This window comes from Neoarius graeffei, chromosome 10, assembly GCF_027579695.1.
Source record: "Neoarius graeffei isolate fNeoGra1 chromosome 10, fNeoGra1.pri, whole genome shotgun sequence".
Taxonomy (NCBI): domain Eukaryota; kingdom Metazoa; phylum Chordata; class Actinopteri; order Siluriformes; family Ariidae; genus Neoarius; species Neoarius graeffei.
In genome coordinates this window covers 2,725,101-2,751,281 of record NC_083578.1, presented here as the reverse complement: position 1 = coordinate 2,751,281, position 26,181 = coordinate 2,725,101, and the positions used below count along the sequence as shown (strand labels likewise).

General features: G+C 39.3%; 1 protein-coding gene across 1 annotated transcript; it reads left to right on the top strand.

The window, feature by feature from the left end:
* Window positions 1–26,181, top strand: dok2 (docking protein 2). Its single transcript, XM_060931095.1, has 6 exons — window positions 1–84; window positions 1,609–1,731; window positions 2,543–2,713; window positions 7,000–7,099; window positions 20,319–20,494; window positions 20,605–26,181. Exons 1-6 carry the CDS (start codon window positions 25–27, stop codon window positions 21,661–21,663), a joined length of 1,689 nt encoding a protein of 562 aa, XP_060787078.1. The 5' UTR covers window positions 1–24; the 3' UTR covers window positions 21,664–26,181.

The window sequence follows — 26,181 nt, the reverse complement described above, 5'->3', positions numbered from 1 at the left end:
AAGAGGAGTGTGAAACAGACAGACATGGAGGAGGACATTAGAAAGAAGGGTATGCTGTATCTGCAGCAGCAAAGATTTGGAAAGGTAAGACACTATGCCTGTGTTCACATGGACATGATGATGATGATGAGGAGCAGGTTTTGTTTTCTGTTTAAAGTCTGTGAATGATTGTTCACACAGTGCCAGAGTGTTTTAGGGCAGCTTTCTGTGTCTTGTGTCCATTGTGCAAATTGAATTATGATTATTATAGATAAATTGTAATGATTAAAACTCTTCCTGGTTGTGTTTAATCCAATCAATGGCGTCTCCATGAACGCTGCTTGGACATCATTTCCAAGGGACATGATTTATTGTTCAATTCATTGCAGAGTAAATTGTTACTAATATCACCAAAGATCGTATGAAGTTGCAGGTCGTGTTGTAGGACCTGATTTTGGTCTTCGTCTCGTCTCGGAATCGACCGTATTTTTACTCGGTCTCGGACGCAGAGGACTCGGGATTTTATTTCAAGACTGGTCACTAAACTGCCTGTACACTGTCTGATTTATTTGTTAACATTGTAACCATGATTGGATGTAAAACCTTCTGCTTCAAATGTGACCGATAACGTGACTCATTGCTAATTTTAAATTTTTGTTACTGTTCATGGTTGTCACCCCTCCCTGCCTCCTTCACACCCATTGGTCTGGTTCTGGTCTTGATTCGGTCTCGCCCTGCCTTTCCTGGCCTTGGTCTTGACTTGATCTCAAACCCTTGAAGTCTTGGTCTCGAGACGCTCTGCTCTCGGTTTTGGTGCTCTTTACTCCAACACTAGTTGCAGGTTTTGTAAATTGGAAGTGACATGATGTTAGTGTCAGTGTGTCAGTCTTTCTGTCTCTGTCCCAAAATTATTACTAAGCATGATTAACGTACGACGGGCCTTGAAGAGGACAGAGGGTTAAAAAAGGGTAAACCCCCCCCACATGTACCGTACTATATTTATGAATAGTTTATTTATCCTGCTTCGAAAACAGTCCCTTTCGTCTACACTCTCAAATCAGAAATTATGATATATAGACTGTAATCTTCAGGTCAAATATTCTGAAAAGGTTCTTCAAGGGTTCTTCTCCTGGTTAACTGTTTAAATGTTTCTGAAACCGTTTCTGATGAAGAAATCCTCTGGTGTAGGGTTTATATAAAACCTTAAGGGTTTGCCCTAGAGCTCTAGTTCTCAAAGCGAAGACCAGAGACCAGAGTCTGGGACTGTCAGGGGGTCTGGTCAAGGTCATCTACTTATTAACTCAAAAACATTAAATTAAATCAACTTGGATGCAGAATATCAGTGTATACTGATGAAATAAAGCTCAGCAAAGCTCTATGGCTGCAATAATAATAATCCAGAACATTATTGTATCCGTTTCAATGAAGAGTTTGATGTGTGAGTAGTTGGATTATATTCATTTAAAAAAAAAAAAAGGATTTCAGAATCCCTGACCCAGAGAGACAAATCTAAGAGGAGTTTCGGCTGAGAAAGGAAACCTTTAAACCCTGAGAATTGAGGCTTGTGTTTTAAAACAAACCCGTTTTTATTGTTTTTATTTTGAATCTGGATTTTTTCACCACTTGCAGAAATGGAGAAAGGTGTGGTCCACTCTGTACCAAGAAAGCACCCGTTCGATCTCACGCCTCGAGTTTTTCGATGCCGGGACCGGGACGCTGGAGAAATGCAAATGCAGGCAGGACAACAAAAAGGTGAGTAAATAAAACGAAATAAAAGAAGAGCAGTGGTGAAGATGTCACATGGATACAGATAGTATCAATGGTTCCAGCACATGGACATATTTTGTCTGACATCTTCATAGAGAGCGACGATTAGATGTGATCACGCTGAAGAAAAAAAAAACAACCACATGATTGTTTATTAAGAACCAGTTTGCCGTATCAGATGTGAGACTGACTGTCTGCTTTCCTTCATGGACCCGTACAACATGATTCATACAAACAGTTTCCATTTTACAACTGAAAATCCAAACATACAGCACTGTGCAAAAATTTTTGGCGCCCCTTTTCCCCCATAAATTTCTATTTTATGATTTGCGTCAAAACATTACAAAAACATTTTAGAGTCCAAACATTCATTTTTTTTCCAGCACAAAATTAAATGTTACAGAAAAAAGTTTGTTTGTATCTGAGCAGCGTATTCCATAAGAGACACTTTTCAGATGAAAAAAGAAAACGTAATGAAGGCTGCTGGGTTTTGGTGTAAAATGAAGAAGTGAGTGTGACAGTCAAAGTGTCCAGAAGAACTGGGGCTGGTTCTGTAAGATGCTCAGGAAAACCTACAGATCATTTCCACATCAAACTGACCTCACTGGACCTCAGACGGAGATTTAAAAAAATGTTTTTTTTTTTAAAGCAAAGGGAATTTTGTCTCACACCAAATATTGACGTATTTTGGCTAACTGCTTCCTGTTTATAGTAATTTTTTAAGTGTGGAAACGTTTCATTTCATTGTTTTTGAAGCCATTTTGGTCTCCACACTCTTAACACGTGAATGTTGCAGATTATCAGGCTGAGTGACTGCGTTCGTGTGTCCGAGGCCGTGGATGTGGACGGGTGCCCAAAGGACTGCAAGGCCTTCTTGGTGGAAACCACTGAGAAGACTTTTGTCTTTGCTGTAGAAATGGTTGAAGCGGAGGACTGGATGCAGAAACTGTGTGAAATTGCATTTCCTGTAAGTCAGAACTTCTGCTGCAACACTTTAACACATCGTGTTCATTTCTTCAGCTGACTGAAAAACTCTTGTTGGCATGGCACATGTGAAATGTTTATGTAGAACAGAAATATTTTAATATTTTAATATTTCACATCAATGAACTCACATACACCAGATTTACAGCATGCAGGATTTTTACGAACTCTGGCTTTGGATGCAAGTCTCCAGAAACCTAAAGTTATTATGAGTAAATGTACAATTTTATTCATCAGAGGAAACTGAGGTGTGGTTTTATGGAAGTAGACATATACAACAGAAACTGACCAGCTATTACAATGTTTTATTAAGTAAAATTAAACAAGTCGACTTTTTTTTTTATCCATTTCTGGTTATATTTAACGTTGTGGAACATTTCAGTTAAAACTAGTTAGTTCATGGTACTACTTCCTTTTTCATTTCTCCTGAAGTAGCTTGTCCTCTTACTGAGAAACTGTAAAGAAAGTGCAAACTTCTCCGCCCTGAAGATGTCAGAAAGTTACAGGTTTACCTCTGACACTGGAGACTCCTTCACATCACAAGATGCTGATAGAGATCTACACCAAATCACAAAACAAGTGTCAAATCTTTCCATGAGATTGAACATGACCTTTGAGGCATGCACAAAGAGAAAGGGCAACGCACATGCATGCAAAAACGCAACCTGCTGCTTTAAACTGGTAGTTTCAGTGCAGGTTTGGACCTGAGGTTAAGGTCAGACCTGGTGACTAGCACTCATCCGCTCTGAAAATAGATCGACGTGCATGTGCACGAGTTCACTTTTATTTAAAAAAACAAACAAACAAAAAAAAACCCATTTGTAATATTTTAAAACAGAAGCACAACGTGTGTTAATTAATTTACATTATTAAAAGAATGCATATCAAATATTTGTCTTTTTGGAACTTTATAGAAATATTAATTGAGAGAATTAGGATGACACGCCCTTCCACTCATCACCTCATCATCAGATATTTATTAAAACTTGTTAACAATCATCTCCGATGGATAAAAACACACTGATCATCAGATTTGTACGGATTACAGAACGTCTGACTTCACACATGGCGACGGGCACACCGTAACCATGACAACACACCTACAAGTTTTACAGGCTAACTAGTTGTTAATATTCGATATATTTAATTAAGCAAAGAAAAGGAAGCTTAAATGAGCTTTGAATTGTGAAACAGAAAACGAAGCGTGCTCACTCAATTAAACAGCGTTTGCGTTTATTTAAACCATTCTGTGTAACTTTTGGAACGTCTGTGACTTCAGATGTCACGAAACTAGCAAACATCGAATAAAAATATCTCGAGTTGCATTGCAGCATTCTTATTTATTCTCTCCACATTCAGTGGATATGAGCAATCGTGCGCTCTGATTGGCTACTCTACTACTAGGCTATCAGCTCATATACAGTGAGTAGAGAAAAACAAAATGGCGGCGTGTGTTATTGAACCAACCGAGGACGAAATAAAAATTCTACTCGAAAACAAAACCACAAAAATACAAAAAAAGGCAACAAAATATGGAATAAAAGTATTTGATGGTAAGACCGTATCTTTTTTATTTTAATTTTTCAAGAATTATGATTATTATCACATTTTTAACAAATTGCTCCTGTCATTTTGTCGGTTTGTTTACATTCTAAGCGGAAATGATTTTGTCGGATGTTTTGTGTGAAGTTTTTATTTATCAAATTTGCAAAAAAATAAAAATAAAAATGCTCTGTTTCTCAAAATCCAGTGAATGTTGATAGAATAAAACAGTGATTCCACTCGACCTCGGTGCTACGCGCCTCGTCGGCTCTCAGCTCATGTACGACTCGATTTCCTGGAATAATTAATTAATTATCTCTGTCTGGACGTATTGTTCAGCGCTTTGCATTCCTTTTCTTTTTACAGCTCTCTGTTCTCCATTTTCCTTTTCCTCAGGTGAATCTCAAGCTGTAATCTGATTGGTTAAGAGATAAAAAGTGGACGATGTCACTCTGCGCTCTGCTTTTTATAAATGTTGCATGGATTTTTTTTAAGCAGTTTGGGAGAATTTATTAACGGATTATTAGATTTATTGTTTTTTTTTAAACCAATAGCTGTAGAAAACATGGACGGTGTATCGTCTCGAAAAAGTGACTCCACCACAGGTCTAGTGCCCCTGCTGGCTGGCTGGCTGGCTGCAGTATAATGTCTAGCCCCGCCCATTCCCATGTGTTTTAATGACAAACTAGCCTGATTTCCAAGTTACTTTTCTCGTCTAAGCTGTCTTTCCATTTTCAGGGTCAAACTCGAATCGTTAGTTTTCTCTACACTGGTATCCGAGCATTTCTTAATTTCCCTGAGGGAACCCTCTCAAAGGGATCAATCAGGTTTTATCTAATCTAATCTAATCTAATCTAATCTAATCTAATCTAATCTAATCTAATCTAATCTTTTCAACATTTTTAAAGTGTTATTGTACTGTATACTTGTAAGAAGGCGTGGCTACACTTGGGAATGAAGTGATTGACAGCCTTGGTGATGCACTAGACCTTGGTATTCAGAGAAGGGGCGGAGCTTACCAAATGAGTCAGACATGGTGGAGGAACTTTGGCTTCACTTCTATAGAACAGAAGAGAACCACATCGTCCATGTTTTTTAAGTCATTTTTTTTTTTACAAACAGATTTATTCCATAATAGAGTCAGAATACACAACGCTTCATATCAGTGCAACGCAAATTTGTTTACCATTTTAGTTTAAAGTTATTAAAATGATTCATTTGGCGACTTAAGTGCCCGTGGATGTTATAATGGAACAGTTTGGAATGCAGATGGACCACCAGCATGTGAGATGAACATCTATAAAGTAGATACAGTAAATAAAGCAGGTTTTAGCTGTATTTTAAGATTACTTCCTGTCACAATGTACAAGCTTCCAATAAAATCTTGGCAGATATAATATTTAAATAATATTGTCTGGCTTTTTTTTTCATGGTCTATCAGATATATTCCATTCAGCTCGCATGATACTGAACGAGTCGAAGACGAGTAGCTGAATGGAATATATCTAATAGACCACGAAAAAACCACAGACAATATTAATATTATTATCCATACACATTCCTCTCGGGTGTTCAACACATCTTTCTCTTTCAAAATTCTCTCAAAATCTTCCGTATTTTGTAACAAAGCAAACCTGGCGGCCATGTTTGTTTACAAATTGTCACAGTCGCTTGCTAGCGTGGAAGTTTTACGTCTCTGATGTGTGACGTCATGTTGTTTTGACAACCGTGCAATATCGTAAACCATATTCAACGCTCATTCTCCATTGGGTAGAGTGGCGTAATACACGTAGGAAAGTGATATGCTAACAATATTGCATGCTATCGAACCAAATGAATGAAACCTGCTAGAAAGGAATAGAACAGATTTTTATTCCAGTGAAAAAGTGACCTGTATGGGTAATAATATATCATACAATCAAGGTTACATTACAGGCATTTAGCAGCTGCTGTTATCCAGAGTGACATAGAACACACCCAGAACAACAGCTGGGGGTTAGACGCCTTACTCAAGGGCACTTGAGTATTCCTGCTGGTCCAGGGAATCAAACCAGCAACCTTTCTGTCCCAAAGCTGTTTCCTCTAACCATTAGGCCATGGCTTCCTCGAGAGCCACAAACGGTAGACCTGTGATTAAAGACAATGACCATGTTTCATGTCATCAGTCCACAGATCTGCTTGAACATTAAACTCTCACATACAAACTCAAAACAAGCTTCAGCTTACAAAGACACTTTTCTGTCCATTAGCAAGTGTTTTTTACATTTCATCATCATCATCATCATCATCGTGACTGTTTGTTCGTATTTGTTGCTGTCGCTTCCTGCTATCCCGTTCTCCTCTCAGTGGATTTTTACACTAACACTATTGCAGTGCTCACATCACTCGTGATCTTAATTAAACATTTCTCACACAGACAGAACCTTGTCGTCATCTGTCAAAGCTAAAGCAGCCGCTAGTGAACGCGCACAGCACAATCTCCAGTCACAATCAGTGAATTTATTTATGATGCGCAGCAACAAAATCAGCCATTATTGCTTCATAAATCATTTCTGCCATTCCTTACGATAACTGTGTCACGAAGGATCATTGAATAAAGTGACTTGATGTGTTACAAAGGAAAAACGAGTCAAGAATGACTAAACTGAACATGTGAGTGAGTGAGTGAGTGAGTGAGTGAGTGAGTGAGTGAGTGAGTGGATTAATGTGATTGTGTTTGTGCTGCAGATGAACTGGAGTGAAAGAGGGGCGACGAAGAGGAACAGTTTACCCCCCGAGTCGGACGTCTCGATGAAGGATAATTCGCTGTACTGCGGAAAAGAGGCTGGTGAGGACACGTTCGACTTTACTCAAACACTAAAGGGTTTATGCAAGAGGAAGTGCAGAGGGAACATCTGAAAATGGCTCATATAGGCCTGAGTGTGTGTGTGTGTGTGTGTGTGTATAGTATTTTCAGTACATTAACACCACATTGGTCACACACTGAAACTCGAGCCACTTCTTCATTCCCTTCTTACGCAATGGAAAATTGTGGCCTATTTTTCCTGTTGTGCGGCGGAAGAAAACCTAACACCAGTATCACTGTTTGTGCAGACTGTTTGCTTATCAGTCAGAGCGTGACACATCCTGCTGTCAGCGTCCCTGTTCTCATGGCCTTCTCACACACCATTCGAGCAGTTTGTCTTCATAGCGAACATTTTACACTTGGCTTAGCTGAAAGATTGTCTGAGAAACTGCTGTGTCAGGACGAATAAACCAGCAACTTCATCAGCTTAACCAGAGCTGGACAAAGTCCCCAACTTCATTACTTAAGTCAAAGTACAGATCCCGTGGTCAAATCTTACTCCGATACAAGTGAAAGTTGTCCAGTCAAATTTTTACTTAAGTAAAAGTACTGAAGTACTCGCTTTTTAAAAATACTTAAGTATTAAAAGCACATTTTCTGTCAACGCATTGTTGTATTATTGTCACAACGCAGGGACGGCTCTAGGTCTTTGGCTGCCCTAGGCGAGATTGAGTTTTGCCCCCCCCAAGCAAAAAAACCCTTCTAATAACATCTAAATAACACTTTAATCTAATCACTCTATTCTATTACTATTAAACAATGTACGGTGCATGGACAATAAACAAGTAGTCATTTTTATCTTTTTCATTATTGTTATTATTGTTATCATTATTCACATAAAGTGTCACAAAGTAAAATGACCACACAAATTCAATACATATCTCCATATAATGGGCAAAAACTCTTCCGCACCCTGTTCAAAGTGTAGTGCATGGACAATAAACAAGAAATTATTTTTAGTTTCTTTTTTGCTATTAAAAGTTAAGTCATCTCTGAAGAATTAACAAATTAAATGAATAAAAAATTCTACAATTCTAAATTGTGCAAACTTAAGCACCCTGTTAGGACATCAATGGGCTGTACAGTATTTTCAAACAAAAGTGCTATTACGGGTACTTTGTTATTGAAGTAACATTATAATGGGACTCGTCTGGTCTTCCTAATGGCAAATTCCTTGATAATATCAAATGATATTTCTCTTGAGATCTCTTGGTTGATGCTCATCAGAGCAAGCCCATTCAGACGTTCTTGACTCATTGTTGACCTTAAGTATGTCTTCAGCAGTTTTAATTTTGAAAAACTTCTTTCAGCAGAAGCTACTGTCACAGGTAGTGCAACAGCAGAGGTAAGGAGCGCGTATTTCTACATCCCCAGCCACATCAGAGGTGTTGTAAAAAAGGTTTACAACCTTTCATGAGCCAGGGCGCACTTTTTTCAATGAAAAAATCTCAAGGCACATCACCAATAGAAAATGTTGACTGAAACTAAAACGCTGTTGCCAATATTTACAATATACAGTCATTCTATAATTTTCCACGGTACACTTGGTGATCTCTCACGGCACACTAGTGTTCCGCGGTACTAGAGTTCGGCAGCACAGTGGTTGAAAACACTGTACACCACTGATGCACTTGGTAACATCTCCATTCAATAACTCCATCCCTCCTTTTTGGTGGGGTTTTGGTCGCCCTTGGTGCCCCTGGGCACACTTTGCGCTTTAGGCAATTGCCTAGGTCGCCTATAGCAATCGCCGGCGCTGGTAAAGAGAACACATCTGAGTGCTTGTTTTGTTTCCCTGCAGTCTTGACGCACTGAGATTGTTTCTTGTTTTCAACGTGTTTATTATATTTTCCTCCAGGAAGCTCTTCGCAACATGGTTGCTTGAATGAGCTGCTAAACTGTCATTTTAATGAGAACACAGATCAACAAAGCAACTTTGTTTTATTAAAAAAAAAAAAAAACGTGCCAGGCACCATTGGAATATCTCGCTGCGAAACGTGTTCGGTGCATAAAAGACCTTTACTTCAGCCCAGACTGCTCAACGACACCGACAGACTGCTCCAAGTGCAGCCAGATTCAAAACAAGCAACAGATCTACCGTATGTCAGTTATCTACGTTATGCAAAAACACTCTTTAGCCAACAACACTTAGGCTATTACATGGCCAAAACAGAGAATAGCCGCGGATGCGCACTTCTGAGCCCGAAGACACACTATAGACGGGGCGAACCACTGTTGAGCGCTTATTGTTTCATGATTAACAACCACCACCACACCCCGCTTTTTTTGACAAATCGCACCCTGACTACATGCTTTGCTGTACAATTAAATTAGGCTAAGACATTATAATGCTGACTCGTTTTCAGAATAGTGGAAGTCATAATTTTTCTCCCCCTGTTTCTGCGCCCCTGGATAGATGCAGCTCCCTTAGCATTTGCCTATATTGCCTATGCCACGGGCCGGCTCTGTCACAACGCTTACAAAACCTAACGCCTCTGAAGCAACCGACTGGATTTACAAAATGAACGCATGCTGCACCATCATGGTAGTTTAACACCAAGCTAGCTAGTCAGTGACGCTCCACCTGACGCTAGCAAACTCTTTTCAAACTCAAAATAATGTTGGGTAGCTAACGCTACTAGAAAAGAAAGATTTCTACATTCTGTTTATTTGGCAAGATTATTCTTCTGAATATGAGGACTTCAGATAAGTTAACGTTATTCATGTTAGTGTAACTCTGTTTTTGTGGCTACTGCCTCATAGAGGCGAAGTGAGGCGGAACCACAATGTCGTCGTGTTGTAAGAATGAGCGTAACAATAGCGAAACTTCATAACCAGTCAGCACTTATCCTGATCGAGTTTGATTACCTGTTCTACTTCTTGACAAACTTTGGAATCAATCAGAAACGAAATAAGAGAAACCTTGTTATAACTTCATAGTATCGGAAGATAATTGGGAGATAAAAAATAAACGAAATTCACCTCGTGGTTCGCCAAGGCTACTAATTCGATATCAAGTAAGTGGTGTTTATCTTAAGAAAATTGACACTACCGTTCAAAAGTTTGGGGTCACTTTGAAATGTCCTTATTTTTGAAAGAAAAGCACTGTTCTTTTCAATGAAGATCGCTTTAAACTAATCAGAAATCCACTCTATACATTGCTAATGTGCTAAATGACTATTCTAGCTGCAAATGTCTGGTTTTTGGTGCAATATCTCCATAGGTGTATAGAGGCCCATTTCCAGCAACTCTCACTCCAGTGTTCTAATGGTACAATGTGTTTGCTCATTGCCTCAGAAGGCTAATGGATGATTAGAAAACCCTTGTACAATCATGTTAGCACAGCTGAAAACAGTTGAGCTCTTTAGAGAAGCTATAAAACTGACCTTCCTTTGAGCAGATTGAGTTTCTGGAGCATCACATTTGTGGGGTCGATTAAATGCTCAAAATGGCCAGAAAAAGGTCTCGACTATATTTTCTATTCATTTTACAACTTATGGTGGGAAATAAAAGCGTGACTTTTCATGGAAAACACAAAATTGTCTGGGTGACCCCAAACTTTTGAACGGTAGTGCACCTTTTGATTATCACGGCTTTTGTTTGGTCCTCCTGAAAGGTCAAATGAAAGGTTTGGTAAGTTTTTTTTGAGCTTTCTGGCAGATATTTTGAGAAGCCGATATCAAACTTCTGCTATTTGCTTTAATTTAAAGTACATTTTCTGTCAACACATCGTTGTATTATTGCCACAGTGCTTACAAAACCTAACGCCTCTGAAGCAACCGACTGGATTTACTGGATTTACAAAATGAACGCATGCTGCACCATCATGGTGGTTTAACACTAAGCTAGCTAGCCAGTGACGCGCCACCTGACGCTAGCAAACTCTTTTCAAACTCAAAATCATGTTAGGTAGCTAACGCTACTAGAAAAGAAAGATTTCTACATTCTGTTTATTTGGCAAGATTGTGCTCAACATATTTCTGAATATGAGGACTTCAGATAAGTTAACTAACAGTATCCAACTTAACTATTCATTTTTTTATTTTATTTTTAATTTTAGAGTCTTTACACTACACTTGTGAAACAAAATGTGCTCATCTCATCTCATTATCTCTAGCCGCTTTATCCTGTTCTACAGGGTCGCAGGCAAGCTGGATCCTATCCCAGCTGACTACGGGTGAAAGGCGGGGTACACCCTGGACAAGTCGCCAGGTCATCACAGGGCTGACACATAGACACAGACAACCATTCACACTCACATTCACACCTACGCTCAATTTAGAGTCACCAGTTAACCTAACCTGCATGTCTTTGGACTGTGGGGGAAACCGGAGCACCCGGAGGAAACCCACGCGGACACGGGGAGAACATGCAAACTCCACACAGAAAGGCCCTCGCCGGCCCCGGGGCTCGAACCCAGGACCTTCTTGCTGTGAGGCGACAGCGCTAACCACTACACCACCGTGCCGCCCCCAAAATGTGCTCATTAGTACTAAATAATGCTTCTGAGACAATTCATGAACAAGTTCTTTTTTACTATTTTGAGAATAGATCTAGTTTACAGCACTGGATTTTGAACAAAACACGGTAAACAAAATTGGTAACCAAAATACTCCGAGCCCTGATGCTGCTCACAGCTTGGTGATGCTTGCAAGAGATGAGGCGAGCATCACTGATAACATGTATATGTGATATTTACTGTATGGACATGGGATCAGAAAACTATTTATTTATAAGCAGTAGCCGCATGGACGCATAAGGGACCTATTTTTACATGCTAACTAACAGTGTCCAGGTTAACTAGCTATGTGTTAACGTTAGCTGTGGACAAGGCTACGGCAACTTGGCGGACAAAGCCATAGAAATTCATTTGACTAACCAGACTGCATAGCTATTGCAGCATTATCGCTAGCTCTAAAAGCACAGACAACTTCACTGCAAGCTTTCTCGTGGAATAAAACGTTTATATACCTCAATATGCTTCTGCAGGTCGGACGGTGAGTTTTTGTAGGTTGTGATGTGGTTCGTTTTAGGCAAACAACAAGAATCTTTAATCTGTACAAAAAACTGAAACATGGGTTCTAGGTAAAGCCATGAGTGTGTGCGTTCCCCAGAAGAACCGCCTCCTTCCATTCTGACACCAACTGATCATGTTCAAATAATACTGCGGAGAAATCATTGAACTTGATTTTATCCAGTCTATGGACGTGACGTGACCCTAGTGATTACTGATCGTCTGTCTCAACGTCACCTGCGAAAAAAAACAATCACGTTTTAGAAAAGAAAAAAAACATTCACTTTCAAAGCTGCTTCATAGTAACGAGTAACGAGGACCTTGATAGAAATGTAGTGGAGTGAAAAGTACAATATTTGCCTTTCAAATGTAGTGAAGTTAAAGTCAGAAGTTTCCAAAAAAAACCCCAAAACCACTCAAGTAAATGCACTTCGTTACTGTCCACCTCTGAACTTAACACAGTGTAAATAACACAAACTCACATGTATTTTAGTGATAATAATCCAAATAAACTCGTATTAACCATCGTTCATGTCATCAGGGAGTAAAAGTAAACCCTGACACCAGGACGAAACTCATGTTTTACTGAAACTCATTTTTTATTATGAATCAGTTGCTAGTCTGCGTTTGAACGCACAACATGTTTTGAGATTTAAAGAGCAGGCTACATCTTTTATAGCTGTGTATAATCAGAAGACATGCTCTGACTTTAATTATATTTCATTAGTATTTCAGACTATTGTTAATTTGCGCTAGCAGTGCTGGTGCAAATTATTACTCTCACTCAGGATCTTTCTACTTTCTTCTTCTTCTCTGAACATTTTCTCCCTCAGTTTTCAACCAATCACCAAATTCCACATGAAGAATCCCTCTGGGCTGAATTACGTTGCTATGACTTTTGGTGCTGATCTGGATCATTGAACTGGAATGATCCATGAAAAATGGGATTTTTTTCAATCACTCTGTCAATTTTCATGATTTTTTCAATCAGTTTTTAAAAATTTTGTTCAGGATGGCAGGGCACAACTTTTCCTCACTGAGCGTCATTCTCTATCTCTTACCATTCCAGCTCTATAGGGTACGATGACCAGACGTCCCGGTTTGTAACAGCCAGCGCAAATTACTGTGACTTTAGTCCCAGTCAATATCTAGTTAACATTCTGCTTGCATATTTAAATGATTTATTTATTATTGTACCATTAGACCGCCAGTGCTAGGATTAGCTATGCTATAATTAAGCTCTAAATAAACCAAAACTCATTTAAACTGAAATGAACCGATTTTTAATTTTTAACTGTTCAGAAATGAGGCTGAAACAGTGGTTCAGTGCGTAATCAACATATTAATGAACATTACGATGATCAGTGGATTGAATAAAAATGATATAATTTGTGAACATTTACACTAAATGTTAACTTGGTGTGTTTCATTATTTTAAAATGCGTCTTATGGGTTTTCCTGCGATTCTGTGTTCTGATTGGTGATTAATTTCCATCAACAGCAGCTCTGATTGTAGTGCAGCTGAAAATCACAGGTTTTATACAACTCCAATCCCAAAAAAGTTGGGACACTGTGTAGACTGTAAATAAAAACAGAATGTGAAGATTTGCAAATCATGGAAACCCGATATTTCAGTGAAAATAGTACAAAGACAACATAATAAATGTTGAAACTGAGAAATTTTTATTGTTTTTTGAAAAATATATACTCATTTTGAATTTGATGTCAGCAACACGTTTCAGAAAATTTGGGACAGGGGCGTGTTTACTGCTGTGTTACATCACCTCTACTTTTAACAACACTGTAAACGTTTGGGAACTGAGGAGACCAACTGCTGTAGTTTTGAAAGAGAAATGTCGTCTCATTCTCACCTGATATACAATTTCAGTTGCTCAACAGTTCAGAATATCACATCGTTGTCGTATTTTGCGCTTCATAATGCACAAAATGTTTTAAATGGGAGACAGGTCTGGACTGCAGCAGGCCAGTTTAGCACCCGGACTCTTTTACCATGTAGCCATGCAGTTGTAATCTGTGCAGAAAGCGGTTTGGCGTTGTCTTGCTGAAAGAAGGAAGGCCTTCCCTGAAAAAGATTTTGTCTGGATGGCAGCAAGTTGCTCTGAAACGTGTTTATATCATTCAGCATTAATGATGCCTTCCCAGATGTACAAGCTACCCATGTCATGTGCACTAATGCCCCCTCATACCATCACAGATGCTGATTTTGAGCTGTGCACTGATAACAAGCCGGATGGTCCCTCTCCTCTTTAGCCTGGAGGACGTGGGGCCCATGATTTCTAAAAAGAATTTCTACTTTTGATTCGTCAGACCTCGGGACAGTTTTCCACTTCGCCTCAGTCCATTGTAAAAGAGCTCGGGCCCAGAGAAGGTGGCGGGGTTTCTGGATATTGTTTATATCTGGTTTTAACTTGCGTTTGTGGATGCAGTAATGAAGAGTTTTCACAGACGATGGTTTTCTGAAGTGTTCCTGAGCCCATACAGTGATTTCCACTACAGACACGTGTCTGCTTTTAATGCAGTGTCTCCTGAGGGCCTGAAGATCACAGGCATCCAGTGTCAGTTTTCAGCCTTGTCTCTTGCATACAGAGATTTCTACAGAGTCTCTGAGTCTTTTAATGATATTACATATGGACCACAGATGATGCGATCCCCAAATTCTGTGCAGTTTTACATTGAGGAATGTTATTCTTAAATTGTTGCACTGTTTGCCCACGCAGTCTTTCACAGAGCGGTGAACCCTGCCTGATCTTTTCTTCTGAGAGACTCCGCCTCTCTGGGATGGTCTTTTTATACCCAATCATCTTACTGGCCTGTTGACAATTAACCAAATTAGGTTTTTTTTTCATATTACACAACTTTCTCAGTCTTTTGTTGCCCCGTCCCAACTTTTATGAAACATGTCGCTGACATCAAATTCAAAATGAGCATATATTTTTTTCAAAAAACTTAAAATTTTTCAGTTTCAAGACAACATTTGATATGTTATCTTTGTACTATTTTCAATGAAATATTGGGTTTCCATGATTTGCAAATCTTCACATTCTGTTTTTATTTACAGTTTACACAGTGTCCCAATTTTTTTGGAACTGGGGTTGTGTTTCATTATTGTTTCTATAGCAACTGCTCATTCACAGGAACTAGGAGAGCAGATGCTACACTTTACCTAGGTTAAAAAGATAAATGTGTGCAGCAGGGCTTTACATTAGCACCCGCCCACCCGCCAAATGCGGGTAAAATTGGGCTTTGGCAGGGAATGACTTTAGTCCCACTAGCCACTTTGGCGGGTGGTTTATTCTGTGGTATGACAATATATTTTAATTGTAGTTTTCTCTGAAGGCATCTGATATAATAAACACATTGCAATGTAATATTACGCGCCTACAACTCCCATGAGCCCCTGCATAAACATTCTGACAACATGTTAGCATTGTTTAGAACGTTCGTTAACGGCTCAGATAAAATCAGTGATGCGGTAACCTGCGGTTAATGAACGAAGCAACAAAGTTGCTGACGACTGACAAGAGCACTACATGGCGGCACATAGCTGGAGTTTCAAACCCTGCTGCTGAGGGGAAAAGGGGCAGAGATGATCAGGGCCGGAGCAGCATTTTAAAATCACCGAGGTCCGTGATGCGCAAAGCGCGCGCCGAAAACTGTTCGCCATATTTAAATGAGAGGGTGAATTACACACCACACAAGAGATCAATTCCTGAAATTACTTTTAATGGTGTTTGAACTGAATATCATCAGTTTTGAAAAAAAAAATCATGTATGTGTCAAGAGAAAGAATAGTTTAAGCTTGTTTAATGGTTTGATCTGGCCCAAGCAATGAGGACAAAAGATCCCCTAACCATGTAGCCTATGGAACTGAGATACATTAACAACCTGGCATCCGTTACACCGACACACAAAATCATTCTGGGATCAGTCTACACTGATCAGTCTACACCACCATGTTTTAGGCAAAGTTATCCAAGGCAAACATAAGCTGAAACTGTTCCCTCTATTGCTTTGGCTTATCGAATGATTTATTTTTAAAATCACAAACAAGGCAGGCTACAACTGCGCTGCTTCGAAAATGTCAATTTAACAGCTTGATAAAAGTGCGCTGATGGTTACCATGGAAACCCCGTGTCTCCTGCACTGCGCTCCTCCCCCAAGTCGCGCGCTCATTTGCTTTTGTGTTCTTGGTCTCAGAGCTGTGCGCACCAAACAGACACAGAAGACAGAATCAATGTTTAACATAATTAACAATGCACTTTTTACGGAGACATTTTAATGTTATTCTTTATTTTTTTATCCAGTTGAATATTTAGCCTACAAATGTATTTTCAGCTCTTAAAAATGACTGAGGTCCAGACCGCGGGGGCCTCAGAGCTGGCTGCGGCCATGGAGATGAACAAGACGCTAATAGGAAGATAAGACAGTTCAATGACAAATGGAAGTTCGGGTGAGATTGGCTAGTTCATAGCAAAACCGAAAATACCCTGTACTGCGAAGACTGTAGAAAGTCTGGCAAAGACTGGCACCAGTAATTTTAAACTCGAAACTATAAAGGACCACGAAAAGTCAAATGCACACATCAGTACTATAACATCAAAACCGGCGAAGACGGCTGGTTCACTACAGGACAGCATTGCTTTCAGTCCCTGGCTGTCATGAAGTCGGCTGAGCTGGAGAGGATGGAGCTGCTGTTTAGAAACGTTCACGCGATTGGAAAGAAGTTGATCCGCCCCAGCTATCAACTTACGGCCTGCTGGAAGCCTCAGGTCATGAAGACCATTTTTCATGGACCATTCAGACTCATCTGATGATGAATGCAATGAGGACATTTAATGTCTCTCTCTACACATGTTCTCACACACACACACACACTATTAATAGATAATACATAATATACATAATAATACTTGATGATACACATAATACTTGCATATCAAAACAAATGTTTTTCAGTGATAAATGTTTTGAATTGGACTTTTAATATTAGAATCAGTTCAGTTGTACTGAATGTTATTTTTCATATTATACGATATTTCATATTGTAAGGGGCTTGAATATGAGTTCAATTAACAGAATACTCTGTTTATATTTTTGTCTGAACTGGTTGCATGTTTTCATATAGGGAGCGACCTTAACAGCACTGAATACTTGAGTGCTACTGTAGAGATACATTATACGCTGCCGTTCATAATTAAATCTAGATCTTCCGAACTTTAACGTATCATGGTGAATAAAAAACTGCGATTTCCTGGCGACAAAATTGTGGCTAGTGAAAAGGCTGAATGGCTAGTGACTCAGGAAAACCACTAGCCACAGTGGCCGGCGAGCAAGAAAGTTAATGTAAAGCCCTGGTGTGCAGTCAGTGAATGATACCATCACGTCTTCTGTAAGCAGATGTTAGTTTCTGGAAGGAGTCTCCAGTGTCAGTGCTTTGTAAGAGTCAGAAGTGAAGCTGGAGCTCTAAGTTTTCCGATATGTCTACATGTTTATTGTCAGGTTTGTTCTTTACATCTATACTGTATGTGCTGTTCTTGTGGATATGAAGTAAGAAATACTTATTTAAAATAATTAGGTTTTTCTCCACCAGTGCAGGATATAAGTGACATAAAGCATAAACAGTGCATAAAAGGAGCTCGAGCGTTTCTAGGCGTTGCACGTGACTTCATAAAATAAGGTTGCCCCCGGATTCATGTGCACGCAAGAAGGTTTTATGTCAAGGTTCGTTGCTGTGATGTGTGAGAGAGTTTTCCCACAAACCCCAAACTTCCTGAACACAGCACTCACCTGGTAGAGGAGGAGACAAGCCAAGAAAGGGACGAGAGAAAAGATCATTTTAAAAAAGTTTTATGTAAACATTAGATGGTGAATTTATGAAGGCAAAACTGAAAGAATGCACAAAAGAGACATTAGTGTAGAATATTGAAATAATTATATTCAAAAATAAATTTGATTGATTGGGATGAACTGGTAAAGTTCAGCACCTGGAAGTAAGCAATCTCTCTCTCTCTCTCTCTCTCTCTCTCTCTCTCTCATGTACTATTTCTGTAAAACTAGTGCCGGAAGGAACTGTGTCATCCTTTGCTCTGTTTCGAGAGGGAGTAGCTCAGCAAGCTGCAAACAGAAGCTTGAATTTAGTATATACAGTATATATATATATATGTTTTTGGTCGTTGTTCAAAAGATACACTTCCTCTCAGGGGAAAAGTTGGAGCTCCCGTAACCACATGTTGCATTTAAAATAAGTCGCTGCAAACCACATCTTTCCTGTGCATGAGCAGCATTTATTCATTTTTATTTGCTGCACGAGTTGTGCAAGTCTCTAAACACAGCATGTCCTATCTTATATAAGAGCCATACTGTGCTTAAAAAAAACAAAACAAAAAAAACCCAATACCTGACTTAAACTGTCTGAAAAGTTTTACAGAAATGTCCCAGTTTGATCCGTTGCTCCAAGATGGTGATTGAACTTAACAAGCTGCTGCATGTTGGCACTGCAGTTCGAAAATAAATGTACCCCGGAGGCTGCTGAGATGTTCCAGGTTTAAACAGCTGATGATGTGATGGGGAACGTGTTTGTCTTTTCAGCATGTCCCGAGTGTTTTATTGCTTGTACACCATTTTGGCATTAATTAAAAAAAAAAAAAAAAAATGACACGTCTTACCCTTAGTCCTTTTAGAGTTCAATCTAATGAGGAACATCTCCAAAAATAAGAGGGTTCCTGTTCACACTTACAGTACAGCAGTTTCTTGAGGTTCATTCAAAAAAAAAAAGTGTAGCTTTTTATGTTCGAGAGAAACCAGAATGTGGAATCTCTTCTGTTGTGAAGATGCCGGAAGAGTTACAGCTTTACAAAAGTGCTGACGCTGGAGACTCCTTCTATCAATGTTAAAACCTTCTCCTTTGTTACATTAAACAGTTATTCCACAAAATCGAGTCGTACATGAGCTGATGGGCGACAAGACGCGTAGCACCGAGTTGTCTATAATCCATGTATGACGAGATTGAGTGGAATAACTGTTTTATTCAATCCACATTCACTGGATTTTGAGAAACAGAGCATTTTTATTTTCTGCAAATTCAATAAATAAAAACGTCATACAAAACATCCGACAAAATAATTTCCGCTTAGAACGTAAACAAACCGGCGAAATGACAGGAGCAATTTGTGAAAAATATGATAATAATTATTGAAAAAAAGATATGTTCTTACCATCAAATATGTTTATTCCATATATTGTTGCTTTTTTTTTGTGGTTTTGTTTTCGAGTAGAGTTTTTATTTCGTCCTCGGTTGGTTCAGTAACACACTCCGCCATTTTGTTTTTCTCTACTCACAGTATATGAGCTGATATCCTAGTAGTCGAGTAGCCAATCAGAGCGCGCAAATTCACTGCTCATATCCAGTGAATGTGGAGAGAATAATTTCTGATATACGGTACTGTGCAAAAGTCTTAACCCCCAACCTATTTTTTTCCATACAAACTTTATCAACTTCTATTTTATGACTTCTACATTATCAAATCAAAGCATTACAAAAACATTTTCGAGTTCCAAATGTTAATTTTTTTTTTCCAGCACAAAATTAAATGTCACAGAAAAAAAAATTGTAACATGTCTGAGCAGCGTATTCCATAAGAGAGCACAGAATGAAAAAGAAAGCATAATGAAGGCTGCTGGGTTTTGGTGTAAAATGAAGAAGTGAGTGTGACAGTCAAAGTGTCCAGAAGAACTGCGGCTGGTTCTGTAAGATGCTCAGGAAAACCTACAGATCATTTCCGCATCAAACTGCACTCACTGGACCTCCAACGGAGATTTTATTTATTTATTTTTTTAACACAAAGGGTCGTCTCGCACCAAATATTGACTTTGTTTCATTTATTACGGCTCACTGATTACTGCTTATAGCATTGTTTTAATGTGGAAACATTTCATTTCATTATTTTAAGCCGTTTTTGGTCGACAGTGTTTCTTTACATGCGCCTCAGACTTTTGCACAGAGCTGTACAAGTTGTTTTTTCCTCATTATCAGAGAGACACCCATCAAAGGTGAACCAGAAGAACCTACAGTATTTTGTTGTTTCATAGCATGATTTAAACAAATGCGCCACTTTCAATGTTAATAATTACACTAAAATAAATCTTTTTTTTTTTTTTTGTCTTCAGCATTGAGGGACTTCAAGGTGTTTGTTCGACGTTCCGATGCTGCAGAGAGGTGTGGGCTGAAAGGACAGTACTTGCTCCGTACAGACTTTGACAGCCTGCTCCTGAAAGAGCCCAAGACCGGAGAAGTGTATTTCACCTGGCCGTATCGGTACCTCCGTAGGTTCGGACGAGACAAGGTACGATTCCTCTGCTTCCTGTGACACAACGATAAGCAACAATTTCTAAACAATAACTCAGGCATCTTCATAACATGCTCGTCTTCCATGTTGTGTCCTTGTCAAAACAGACAACTTTCTCTTTCGAGGCCGGAAGAAGATGCGACTCTGGCGAAGGCAACTTTGAGTTCGACACCAAGCAAGGCAATGCCATTTTCCAGTATGTGGAAGCTGCCATTAACTTACAGAAAGCAGGACTTATGCAGCAACAATCTTCCAGTGGTGCTCGAGATCGAGAAACGGTACCAATGCCCCAGCTGCCCAGAATCACAACACCCACAGAGGATGGTTCCAGTACCATTTACAGCATGCTGAGTGAAACAGGTGTAAAGGACAAAGCCAGACAATCCCCACCTCACCGTACCAGACTGGAAACACCAACAGATAAACACTTGACTGGGGTTAAGAGTTTAAACCTCGACACACGGCCACTGCCAAGAAAGAACCAGGTCAAGAACTTCCGAAGCTGTCCTTTAGCCAGCACGGAAGACGAAGCCTATTCCTGGGTCACGGCACCACTTTCAGATAAAGAGATTCCAGACAGAGTTGAGCAAGAAGAGCAACACCAAACACTCCGCCCTTGTTCCAGTTCCCCAGACATGGAGTATTCACTTCCGTTTGACAACATTGCCAAGAAAAGCATGAAGGACATCTTGACATCATCGCATTTGGAACATGGTTTGAGTGATGAAAATCTAGAAAAATCTGCGGAACCACTTTATGACAGCATCGATGAGTCTGCCATCAGATCTTTGCCACATAACCCCCCCAAAAGACATTCAAATAAATACTCCCCAGTGGAACACATTTACGATGAACCCGAAGGTTGCGCCACGACGCCGGTTGCTCCGGTCGCACTCTACGATGACCCCGAAGAAGTCCGAGGGAATGCCTGGAAGACCCTGGGTGCTTTACATGATCCCAGTGGACACGAGTTCCCTTATAATGCGCAAGTGGACGACTACGCCGTTCCCAAACCTCCCAGGAGAGCCAGAATTCCCGAGCAGGAAAGAGAGAGAGGAGAGAAAAGCAGGATGCCAGGAATACGGAATAGGACTGAAGATGACAAGGACACTTCACCATATGATAACGTGATTCTGAAAATCAAAAGTAGTTCTCTAAACGAATAACCTGGACATCTTTCTGTGAAAGTTTTAAAAATAAGGCAAGTCATCTGTGAAGAAATGAACAAGAGTCGTCACTGTACTTCTCTCCAGTTTTATGATTGTGGGTAAAAAAAGAACACTGAGTTCATCCAGCGAGGCCTTCGCGTGTCAGGAATAAATCACGACGTGGACGTGGTGCTGTGAAGTGAAGTGACGTGACGTGATGTGATGTGGAGTTACAGTGACCACGCCACAGTTGGTTCTTTTCCTAGTATAGCGCATCCCCAAGTGTTTTATTATATCCTATTATATCACACCAATCATCGCCAGCCATCAGGAATATTTGTTAAAATTAATTAAAGAACGACACACTGTACTTTTTATCCATTTGTAATTATATTTAATATTTAGTTTCTTTCTGTTTTCATATAAAACAACAAAAAAAAATTGTCATGCCAGAAAACTTAAAGCTACAGCTTTACATGTGAGTGTTACAAAGTGCTAACACTGGAGACTCCTTCCATGCCACGCCCTTTAAAGTGACACAGGTTGATGTATTAAAAAGATGAATAGTACCCTGTGGAGCTAGAATAACCCCGAGGTACTCGCTGTATTCCCCGCTGCCTCGTGCCTGTGAGCTGGATAAACACCACGCGCTAATGTTTACACCTGGGCACAGAAACAGCCGAAGTTTATCCTCATTATAATATTATAATGAGCGAGGTTGTGACAAACATGGCAGAACCGGCAGCTTCTGACACACAAGCAAGCGCTCAAGACCCAGCAGTATTTCCTCGGCTTGTCTTGCTGTGTTTTCTCTCTCTACTGGTGCGTTTTTGCCAGAGACTTCTTTAAAATCGTTGGTTTTTGTCTCAATTTAGTAGTCTTCGTTTGATCTGGGCGATCCGCCATATTTGCTGTGGCTCCACGGTCGTGACCTCTGAACCGTGTATGATCTCATGTGACTTTTCCGAACTGGCTGCTGAGCGAGCAGTTTGTAAACGGACTAACGTGGTTTGGACGCCCTGCATCAGAAAATAAAATGTATTGAAACAAGATGATGTGTACCAGCTACCGTATGCGGATGGGCATCAGCTCAAACATTTCAGAAAGGGGAGGGGATTGAATGGTTCCTGAACCAGCACTTCGACCTGTGTCACTTTGATCAGTTTATGTGGAACGTCTGCTGAACGAGTCCCTGTGAACGAGCTGTTACTATAGAAACGAGCGCATTAATATAAACCTGTGATTACTGTCAGAGCTGCTGTTACAGAAAACGAATCAACACTTTCTGACCAATCAGAGTCCAGAATTCAGCATGGCTGTGGACGAAAGCATTGTTCATCATAAGGATGTGCTGCTTGGGCAATTTTGTCAGTAGTCAGTGCCGATAAAATGATGTGAAACAGGATGTAAGAATTTCCCAAACACCCATACACTCACCGGCCACTTTATTAGGAACATTTACCTGCATCAAATCACGCAGATACAAATCAAGAGCGTCAGTTAATTAATGCTCACAATGTTCAAACATCAGAATGGAAAAAACTGTGATCTCAATTTTTGTGTGACTTCCTTTCACTGTGGTATGGGTGCTGGTTTGAGCCAGATGAGTAGTTTTGGTTTGAGTATTTCAGAAGCTGCTGATCTCCTCCTGGGGTTTTCACTCAACAGTCTCTAGAGTTTACACAGACTGGTGCAGAAAACAGAAAACATTTTTTGATGAGTGAGCAACAGTTCTGTGGATGGAAAAAACAAACGCCTTGTTGACGGTCAGAGATCAGAAAATGGACAGGTTTGAGGTGGTTTGAGCTTTTTGGCCAGGAAGGATAGAGTAACTCATATAATCACTCTTTACAACCGTGATGAGCAGAAAAGCATCTCAGCACGCAACAGCAGAACAGAAGAACACACTGGGTTCCGCTCCTGCAGCCAAGAACAGGGATCTTACAATCAATATTGGATTCTTGGGTAATTTAATGTTGATGAAACGATGAAACTGCAGATTTCAGTTGTAGATTCGGACTCTGATCAGATATTTGGGATGTAAGTGTGTGTGAAAGTGTGTATGAGGTTGAGGCACCACTTGATTTGTACGGTATTTTTGTCTCCCCACAATAGTCAAACCACACACACTCATTTCTTCCGCTGTTATAAATAATCTGTGAAAATTTCAACTTCAGCAGAATATGACTGAAACCACCATGACCTTCTGCACTGGCTGTAGATTGGATCATAATTCAGTTTGAACTTCAGCCAGCACTCTTCGTCCTCTTTCCTGATTTCTGTTATTGTGTCGGGAGCTCACGGGCAATTAGAGTTTCACTTCTCCTCCAGAGTGACTGATCTTCAGCCACTTAACCTCTTGCTTAATTCCTAATCGCAGCAAATGTGAGTTTCATGTCCTGAAGTATTTATGGCACACGGTGACTCCGGAGCCTGTTACTTTATTTCCAGGAATGTCTGAATAACAGCGATAAAACTCGGAGAGATTAGAACCGTCCCCAGATCAGTGAATGAACCATGTGTGTTTGTGATTCCTGCTTTTTTTAAAAAATGAGATTTATGTAGACTGTATTTATACATGTTACTAGTGCTGGTTGATATGACAGTACCGGTATAATCAGGTCGTTCTTCAGGAACGGAATCACATTCACAGCAAAACTCTTTTAGTTGTGGTTCTCAAGATAAGGGTATTAAATACATTTTCACACTGTATGGGGTCTTTTGACCCTAAAAAAAGCAGCTATGTTTAACCCTGAACACCAAATCTTTTACAAGGAAAGAAAAGTCAGTAACGGAATTACATCAGAAAAAAAAAATAGAACTTTCATTTCTTAAAATTCAAACCCAGATCCCCCTGAAGTGACATTGCTATAATTGGGGTTGTGATGATTTTTAAATTTGGTTTTCAGCACATTTTGCCTTGGATTCCAGACTTTAGCAAGATCACTGAGCTGGGCTGGGTTTCCCAAAAGCCTCTTAATGTTAAGAGCATCTTAACTAGAGAGAGAGAGAGAGTTCATTGTGCTGCTCGCTTGACCATTTAACGATGATCTTTGTGATATGATGCTTTTGGGAAACTCAGCCCTGATAAATTAAGGCAATCTTAATCAGTTCATCATTTTAGTCTCTCTGCTGAAGAATTGCTCTGATATTGATACTGCGATAAATTATGTCAAAATATGCACAAATAAAATTATAAATTTGGTTTTGTTTAATTATAATTTGACTAGAAGCAGCTGATTTGATGCAAAAAAAATTACATAAATTTTGAAATTTTTTTTCCAGTTGAACATACAACGTTGTGTAAAATTCATTACCCTGTTTTTTCTTACATCAACCTTTTTTCTTTCTTATAAATTTTTATTTTATCACTTCTACACTGTCAAATCAGTCCAGAAAAATTTTAAATTTCCAAAATGTTAGATTTCCAGCACAGCATTAGCCTAAATGTTAAAGTGAAGAAAGCAGCATATTGTAAGATATTAAGAGAAACTTTTCAGACATAAATTAAAAAAAAAAGAAGGCTGCTGGGTTTTGGTGTAAAATGAAGAAGTGAGTGTGACAGTCAAAGTGTCCAGAAGAACTGTGGCTGGTTCTGTAAGATGCTCAGGAAAACCTACAGATCATTTCCACATAAAACTGCACTCACTGGACCTGAGACGGAGATTTTATTTATTTATTTTTAAAGCAAAGGGTCATCTCACACCAAATACTGACTCTGTTTCATTTCTTATGGCTCACTGATTACTGTTTATAATATTTAAAAAAAAATCAAAACATTTAATTTCCTTATTTTTGAAGGCATCTTTGCTCTGCAGCATTTCTTTGCATGGTGTTGTGTGTAAAATTATAAAATGCAAATAAAAATACATGATATGGGCTAAATAATTAAACAGGCTTTATTTTCAGATTGTATATGATAGAAATGCCTTTGAGAATTGTGATATGATACTTGTGTCCTGTCTCCCAGCTCTTTACTAACATTACTCATCATAAAGAGTGAGTGCACTACCAAGAGTCAGTTTTTATTGACTCGCGTATTCACTAATGTATGTTTTAACCCTGTTAAAGACACATCATTCAGTTATTTATCTCGTAATTATGAGGGACGGAGTGTAGTGTGTGTAAATGTGTGTGTAGTGTGTGTAAATGTGTGTGTAGTGTGTGTAAATGTGTGTGTAGTGTGTGTAAATGTGTAGAAATGGACAATATTTCTCAGATAAGTTCATTTGTGGTCTCAGATATTTAAAAAAACAGTTAATGGTGTGTGTGTGTGTGTGTGTGTGTGTGTGTGTGTGTGTGTGTTTGAGGAAAATGCTGTATATAATGGCATAATTAGTGAAACAATTATCTCAATATTTTTTTTTTCCATTTAAATGTGATATTAATCCTGAACCAGCTTGGTTAAAAAGTGAAAATAAAAGTAATGTAATGTAAAAGTGATAAAACTGCAGATTTGGGTTGTGTGTAAACTGAGTGTGATGATACTGTATGTTTGATTATGGAATTAAATTGTATTTCTGATTCCTGCTGAAA